The 8927-nt window shown below is 31.1% G+C and overlaps 1 protein-coding gene across 2 annotated transcripts; it reads right to left on the bottom strand.

Annotated features, from left to right (window-relative positions):
- Positions 1-1178: 1178 nt before the first annotated feature.
- Positions 1179-4383, bottom strand: LOC108467705 (GPN-loop GTPase 3-like). Of its 2 annotated transcripts, none has more exons than XM_017768444.2 (10): positions 4252-4383; positions 3563-3796; positions 3293-3401; positions 3107-3188; positions 2857-2942; positions 2552-2655; positions 2307-2437; positions 2105-2198; positions 1753-1808; positions 1179-1463 (listed from the first exon to the last, which is right to left on the bottom strand). In XM_017768444.2, the coding sequence occupies exons 2-10, from the start codon at positions 3605-3607 to the stop codon at positions 1358-1360; spliced, it is 813 nt and encodes a 270-aa protein (XP_017623933.1). In that variant the 5' UTR covers positions 3608-3796; positions 4252-4383; the 3' UTR covers positions 1179-1357. The 2 variants fall into 2 exon arrangements, with proteins under 2 accessions (XP_017623933.1, XP_017623941.1); XM_017768452.2 differs by having other exon boundaries at positions 3563-3666.
- Positions 4384-8927: the final 4544 nt, after the last annotated feature.

Here is an 8927-nt window from a genome sequence, read left to right as displayed (position 1 = left end):
ACTTAGGGTTTGAAAATTCTGATTTTTCTTTTCTTTTTTGTTTTGTGTTGTTTGGGCTAGGGTTAGGTGTTGGGTTTGCTGTTGGGTTTTAAAATATGGGCTGGAGTTTGTTTAGTTTGGTTGGGTATTGGGTTTTAGGTTTAAGGGATAGTTGGATTTTGATGTTGGGTCAAAATTGAGCCTCAACAGATATATTGTTGAGAGAAAGATACAATACATGAAGGAATTGTTGGTAACTTATAATTGAAGGTATGTTACCATAAAACTTATTTAATCGAAGACATAGAACATTCAACTTCTTAAAACTTTCTCCTATTCATGGAGGGATGATTCTAGTTAATTTATTTTTCTTCGGATTTAAAAATGTCAATTGAGTACAACTTTTAGGGATTGAGAGGTTTTACCGTGTAAACTTATGCTAATTGAATTCGTTATATTTATGAACTTTATTATTAATCATGCGAAAGGATGTAAAATAAAATATGTACAAAAGTAATAATGCATGCACCTATTATATATATTTTAATTTTGTTGATTTGATTCCCACTTTCTTTTTACTTTTGAAACATGATTCTCATTTTCTTTATTTGATGTAAATTCACAATATAAATTCTATGGTAAGTTTACAACTATTGTCTCTCCATAACAGCATGTTGTTATAGAGAGGAATGACTTGACATTCATAGTTCAAAACTCAACGAATTCCCTTATATACTCTTTTTGTTGAAAAGGGTTAAATCACTAGACTTGAAGTTAGCAACTATTCTCACATTAGATCTTTTTTTTTTTTTAAATTAGTCTTTGAACTTTGCAATTATTCTTATATTGAGACTTGAACTTTTTTTGTTCAAGTTAGTCTCTAAACTTGTTAATTATTTCCATATTGAGGCTTGAAAATATCAAAGACCAACTTGAAAAAAAACTTAAACCCTAATTTGAAAATAGTTGTCAAGTTTAAACCCAAAAAGTGATTTAACTCAAGTAAAAATGGTAATGTTGTATGATTTAAAAGTCATTGACATGAGCAAGTGCATTGATCTTGCATTTTGCTCTGTTCAATTATTATTTTTTAGCCAAATATGAATTTATTTACTCATCTGATAAGGAGTTTCAAGGTTGAGAAACATAGTTCCTTTTACATTATTCGTCAACAAATAAAAGCAGTGTAAAATCAAGACTCAGCACAAGAAATCCGGATTGTGATGCATTCATTACACCAAAATAATATTATTCCAATACTTGTTCATCATCCAAATTCCAGTTTTCAATAGATTCTCATCTTAGTTTCTTTTTCGTAAAGTTATCTACATATGGAAATTCGGAACACAGGTAACGTTTTTCCACAGCATTAACAGGCCTACTCGTTGTCGCCATCGCCGTCAGGATCGAAATCTCTAATCTTCACATCAGCATCTTCGCCATATTGAATGCAGTTGTCAATTTGAGCCAATACATATTGTATGCTGTAAAAGTAGAACATTTCACCATTATCAATGATAAAAACAAAAAGAACATGATTTGTCAAGCATAAGCACTCCCAAGAAGTTGGTGTTCTTTACGAAATCATTTCTAAGACAAGAAGCTTACAAAAAATATAGTTCTCGAAAGCAATGTCACCATCCTATTGTTTTAATCTTTTCATTTAAAACTTAAATTATTAAGCTAAGTTACTATGTTACTCATACTAAGGTGTGCGAGTGTCAGATAATGGCATGTGTTTGACACGGGTATGCATAGAGAGAAAGAATATACCTGCTTTCCTTCCTCAAGTCGAGGGGAATAAAGCTCACCATGCTATATTCATCCACCTAACATACAACAAAACAATGATGTGACAAGTTTTAACATGATATATAACAAACCCAAGCAAACAATTTTAAGACTTCGTATGTAAATGTGAAGAATTACATGCAAAAGAGTGCAAATGAAACCTTGCAACAAATAAAACAATGTTTGATGTATTCACTTAACTGGAACTAAATAATGCAACTTTATTGGCAACCACCAATAGAAAAAGCCACATTAATGGTATGATCATAGAATAATTGAAACGAGCTTGTAAGCATTCCAAGAGACTCCAAATAGCCAACCAAAGTTATCTTACCAGTTCAATCAAAGATTTGTTTAGCTTTTTAAACCGAGGAGCCATCCGTTCATTCAACTCTGACAGTAAATGATGAGGCTCTGGATCCAAGTAGCTATGAATAACAAAGACATTGATTAAGAAAAGAAAATGAAATATATGAAAGGAAAAAAAAATGGACTGCAGGCTGGAGAAGAGTGGCGTAAAAGAAACCAATACTAACTTTTTGACATCCCTCTTGTTTGTTACAAGGTCCATTTTGGAGAGGATATTAATATGTGGTACTTCAAGCTGGACCATTGCAGAAAGTGATGCCATGCATCCACTTACGTACTTAGTAACATCTGTGATAAACTGGTGCAAATTCAAATAGTTAGAGATGGTAAATGCCATAACCAATTATAGAGACATGCCACCTAAATTTGAATAGCAGACAGGCATGCTGACAGATGCAGAGCTGAGACAAACCTGGGAATCAAGCAAGTATACAGCACACACATTAAAGTTCTTGCGCTTCAAGTGCTCTACAAAGTTACGGAGCACTGGTACATGTGAAAAGAGTTCTATTTGGCCTATAAAGTAACTGAAGGTTAGCAAAATTTATTCCCATTTCTAGTACACTTCAACAAATTATATCACAGCAGAAAGCCTAATTCAGTAATGCAAGACCCCCAATGTAAACTGTTGCCAAGGTAAAAGCTAAAGAAGTTGAAAATACTTTTCCAGCTTTTGCTGACAAGATACTAACATACGCATCCAAGCAAAAGAGATACCTGGACAATCAAACACCAGATAGTCATCATCCAAGTAATTGTCCAATTCTTCATTCAGCCAATCATCGAGATTATCTTCAAGATGTCTGGTTGGAGATTAAGGTTTACATTTTCGCTCCCAAAATCTAACTAAGAAAGGAATAAAATTCAGCTCTTCATATGATAGAATACAAAGCTAAGGACATTGGCAAGATGAATAAAAATGAAAATCCCACTGATAAAGCAAGACAAAAATAAAAGGAAAGGATACTCCATGCAGTATATAAGGCCACCATTTGGACCCAAGCCAAGCTCCTCCATCACATCATCCAAACTAATGAGTTCTCGTATATCTACAAACCAACAAAACTCCATTGCAACAAAACCAGAGGAAAAAAAAAAAGAAAAGAAAAGAAGTTAAAAGCAGTGAGAAACATTCAAGCAGAAGGTTGATTACCCATGGCTACAGGATAGTCGAAATTTTCTGCAGCAGGATCTAGGTTCACAATATGTATTGACCGTCCAAGGGTTTCGCAATGCTGGTACAGGCTAGAGCAGTAGGTTGACTGATTCCAAAAACACAAAGTCAGTTTAGCATAAATAAGCAATGCCAATAAAAACTAACTGGCTAAGCAGACCAAAGACTGCACAGACTAAACCAGGAAAACCCAAGGTAGATAATCCTCATTCCAAACCCTAGAATGGAATAGTTGACAGACTAACTCACCTTTCCACTGCCTGCAGGACCAATAACCAATTGTGCATAACCCATGATAGCTTTTCCCACTTATCAACCTTCTTCACTAACTCAGAACGAACACAAGGAATTGACTATCCGGAACGAAGCAAGAATAGCGACAGTAATATATGCAGTACACCACACACCAACAGCAAACAAAAAAATCAAGAAATCAGAATGGCCCATAAGCAGTGGTGATAGAGAAACACAACATCACGTAACCTGAATTATCAATACCAAAGAGAAAACTGGAATCACATTTTGATTACATTACCCAAATATGTAAGAAGAAAGAAACCCCATCATAAGATTTAAATATTAATAAACATGTAAATTAAACAATAAAAAAAACATGAATTTTGGATAGAGTTGACCGCTACAAATTCAGCAATTGGTATAATAACAAATGAAAACAGCTTCATCCAGTTCATTATATGTAGAAAATTTGTGTACTAACACTAACCCCAAAAAAACCCATAAAAGAAAGTGTAGAATATAATCATATTAAAACCAAATAAGAGAAAATTTTTGACTAACTGATTTTCCTCTCATAATAATCTTTTAATCATTGAAGAACAGCAACATAATTGAAATAAGCAAGACATGCAAATAATTCCCCAAAATGAATCGTAGCAAAAGGGAATATATATTATTAAGGTTAAAAACCAGAAGATTACCTGAAATCGTGAATGCTAATTTTCTACAATGGATATTGAAAGAAAGGAGAAGACTTTGAAGACCAGGCTTGGGACACAGGCACTCAGGTTTTTAGCCTTTTAGGGCTTTTGCATTCGATTGTTTAGAAGCTAAACGACAACGTTTTTGGTGAAAATAACCAAAACTTTTTTTTATTAAAAAAGGTTAATAAACTAGATAAGGCCTTGAAATTTATCAATTTATTTAAATAAACCCTTATATTTTTATACATCCAGATATGCTTTAAACTTTAATTGGTATTCACTCAAATAACCTCTTCACCTTTAACTTGTATTTCTTATTTTGGTCTTTATACCTTTAGTTATAATTGTGTAAAATTTATATTATTTTTATGTTGAAATCATGTATGTATATGAATTTTAACATGGTAATGTATTTGTATAACATTTACTCCTTAAACTTACTAATTTTTCTCAACTTGATGTCTTAACTTTACCTAGTCCATATTAATCTTAAAACTTCACATTTTTTTTTCCTAATTTTAGTGCATGTGATATAACGTGGCCAATATCATAGTCCACATTAATTATGTTGTTTGGTTTCCGGGACGAAACTAAAAATTTATTTTAGGAGCAAGATTAACATATTATTTTATGATTTTTAAAAATATTAAATTAAAATTTTATTATTTTAAGGGTAAAATGTAATTTAATTATTATATATCTTTAAAAATTTTAAATTTTTAAAATGGCTATAGAAAAGTTTTACTATGATGCTAAGGTCCTTATCATCCTTGTTTGGTCCAATATCAAGAGTATCACATTATTATATGGACAAAAATTAAGAAAATTTAGAGACTAAATTAAAAATTGTTGAGTTTAGATACTAAATATTAAGTTATCCTTTCTCAATGATTTCTTTTTAAAACTACATGATATCCCTTTGATGGTTATGTTAAACTTAGTTTTATAGATGTTTTACTTCACTAATAGACCTTTTCATAAATAATTAAGTCAAGAAATTTGGAAGAGATAATATATGATTATAAATCTCGACATAATTTTTTAAAAATTGAGAAATAAAATTTCAATTAAAGACTATATTATAGATGTTTTTGTATTAAGAGTCGGGTTGTATTTTGTTGTCTTTACTCAAAAAATGAGTAAATTAGTACTGGTCCTCTTGTTAAAAATTGGTCCTTATACGTTAGAATGAGGTACACGTGACACGACATATGTAATTGTTTAGTTTTTCTGTCAAACAGTCAGTTTTTAACAGTATAAATAGATGAATTTTTAACAAAAAAGACCAGTTTACTCTTTAATTTAATGTACAATGATTAATTTGTTTATTTTTTTAGTAAAAGGGATAAAATGCCATTTGACTACTAATATAAGGACCTTCATGATACTTTTACCGATTGTCTTCTATATTAGTTATAGCAATGACTCTCGTTTCTTTTCTCTTCAATCAAATTACATAATTAATTTTGTTGCATAGTAAAAGCTCAAAATTTAATCAAAACAGTGTAATCAAAGTAGCAAGCTCAAACGGTGGTGTGTTGTAGTTCAAGAATTGCCCTTGAGTATCTATACAGTATAAGTAAGAAGTTCGAATTTTATCATGCATAAACTTTTCAGTCACTATAAGGCATCTCATTTTATGAACATACCGTCTATATAAAAATTTAGACCTTTGATTGAATCAAAAGACAAAATTTCAAAACTAAAACAAAGCACGGACATTTCGAAAACATACTACCTAACAAACAACATTTTACAAAAGTGTCCGAGAAAAATGATATTACCTCCAAATCCACTCCCTATTTTTTATCAGACATTATTATGTTCTTCATTCTTCTCTCTCTCCTGTTCTGTGCTAAGTGTCTTGGGGAACTGACCAAATAACATATAGAAGGCAAATTCAGCCATTGATGGATGATTCAATGCATAGAATTGCTAGTATCATGCAAAACTTTGATCTTTCTTTTCACAAGTGTTATTTGTATCATGCTGGATGACTATGCATGTGCACATAGCTCTAGTCTGGTCATTTAGAGAAAAAAACCCCAGTTCTAAATAAGGTTTGCAGCATTTGTCTATAGAAAGAATAAGCATAGAATGTGGCTGTTATATTATCCACTATGTTCTTTTAAGAACTGATCTATTTGTTGAAGCTTTAACGCCTCTCAATGTTGGAAGATTTTGAATATTCAGGTATTTATGCATACTATTATTGTTCATGACTTGATTTCACTATTTATGGGTTTCATCCGACTATTTATATGACTGACATTCTGAGCAGACCTTAGGTATGCTAGATACGTGTATCGTTTTGGGTCACCTGTTGAATCTCGCAACCCACCACATGCGAACTCCTTAAGTATATGCGAATTGAAACTGCGAACTCCTCTCGACTCGTGCGAGCTGATACCGCGAGCTCCCCTAAATGTCCTCTCACTATATGTTTTGCACACATCCATTTGGCGGGGTGGATCCAGGTCACATGTAAGCGACCCGGACCTTATCTGAGTTTCAGATTGGTGGTCATTGGTGTATAACAAGGCCAAAAATTTTATTTTATTTTTTGAAAGTATGAGTTAATTTTTGTCTATAATATTTAAATTTTAAGTCAAGTTTGTTATCCAATTTTATAATATGTTATTTATATTTATTATTTAATTTATATTATATAAAAATTGAATGTAAAGAATTATAATCTAAATATTAAAAATATTTAAATTGTTTAGATCTATAAATTTAATAAAAGAAAAAAAAGGTATTAGTAAACATTAATTAAAAAAAACATATATATTTTTTAAAAATTAAAAGTATATATTGACATATCTAAATGGATTCAAGTTAGCTATTTATAAATATGTGTCGATTTGAACAAAATTTAAATTTATATTTTGGGTCAAGTTGAATTTGGATGATATTGTATATTTTTGGCCTCATGTAAGGGTAGAACCAAAAAGTAAGCAAGAACCTCATCCTCTAAACTCTATAAAATCATAAGTAAGTATATGAAAAATTATATTTGAACATCTAAAAATAATAATTTTATAATTTTATTTTCAAAAAAGGAACGAGCAACTCTTAACACTACTAGTTCGCAACCCTTTAATAGGAAGTTCCAAGCAGTGGTAGAGTTAAGAGGTTGGTAAGGCCCCGGTTCCTCTCAAAATAGAAAAATTTTTATTTAAATCTTTTATAATTTATAAAATTTTAAATTATTAATAGTAAAATTACACTTTGGCCTCTAAAAGTGATAAAAAATTTATTTAATCCTTTAAAAATCATAAAAATATAGATTATTAAAATGATAAAATTATATTTTACTATCATAAAAATATACAATTTAATTACAATCATATAAATTTTTTTTTTTGACTCCGACACAGATTCAAAGAGTATCAACTAAAACCAAATGAGAAAGGCCATTAGGTGACGAAGTTAAAACCGTAAAAACATCAGTGCCATGAACACCCCGAACAACAAACTTGATTGAGCTCAATGAATCTAATTCCACCTCTAACTGATTGATCCCCTTACTCCAAGCTAGTTCTAGGCCATAATATAAGCCCAATAATTTAGCAAACTCTATGTTACAGTTACCATGATTGCTACCAAGCCCCACAATCCGTTTACCATGACAGTCTCGTATTACTCCTCCAGAACCAGCACGGTGATGAACTTGATCCCAACTTCCATCAACATCAAGCTTATAACAACCCTCCCGAAGCTTCTCTTAACTCAACAGTAGCTCGTCTCTCTTCACTGCACCACTCACGAGAGAATTAGCAGCTACATGTTCCTGCAAGCAGTGCCCTAGGCCAGCAAGCTTGCAAGTAGTCGAAAAGGGTTCATTTCCCGTGAAAAAATAATCTGTAGATAAAATTATGATTTAGTCTTTATAAAATTATAAAATTGCATCTTAAATTTCGTGAAAAAAATATTCTAGTTTCATCCTTACAACCATTCATAAGTTCGGTTGGACTCATATATATTTCTAATAGATGAATGAAAGACCCTAATAAATAGGACATCAAAGAAATTGATAGTTCTATTAGCTAACATCACGAAAAACCCAAAGCTGTGTTCTGTAGTTTACCCTAAACCTTTTATTTGTTGAAAAATATAGTGTGGAAAGAGAAGTTAATTGAAGTTGAAATTAGTCTTTGATACTGTTTAGCAAAATCATGTTGAGGACCCTACTTCATATTTGAGCTTTGAATATTCCTTTGCTTTTATAATTGCTCTATATAGTTCCTTCATGTTCATGTCCCCATCAATCCCAAGAATAACCTTCAACTTTTACCCTTTTCTTCATTGCTTTTTCAATCCAAATAGTTTTTCATTTTACAGAAAATGATTGTGTCCTTAATATCCTCAAATCATATTTCAAAAAGTAAAAAAAAAAGCAATCATATTTCTTGGCTTTATTGCATGGTTAAGAATTATGCAAGATACAACTTGATCATTCCACTTTCATTTTCCTTTTCTTTTTTCTTGTTATTAAGCATCCTATAAAGTTTGCCTACAAAATTTCTTGCCATGAATTGCCCTTAAAAGATGCTTTTTGTAGTGAAAGAAAAAATAAAAAAAATAGATGCATAAACACTAAAAGAGATTTTTACATTAACATTCAGATTACATTTTGTCCTTTTTACTTAAAAATAAATATCTATATATTA

This window comes from Gossypium arboreum, chromosome 7, assembly GCF_025698485.1.
Source record: "Gossypium arboreum isolate Shixiya-1 chromosome 7, ASM2569848v2, whole genome shotgun sequence".
NCBI classification, from domain to species: Eukaryota; Viridiplantae; Streptophyta; class Magnoliopsida; order Malvales; family Malvaceae; genus Gossypium; species Gossypium arboreum.
Note: the sequence above shows the minus strand (reverse complement) of the source record. Positions and strands in the feature narration are given on the sequence as shown.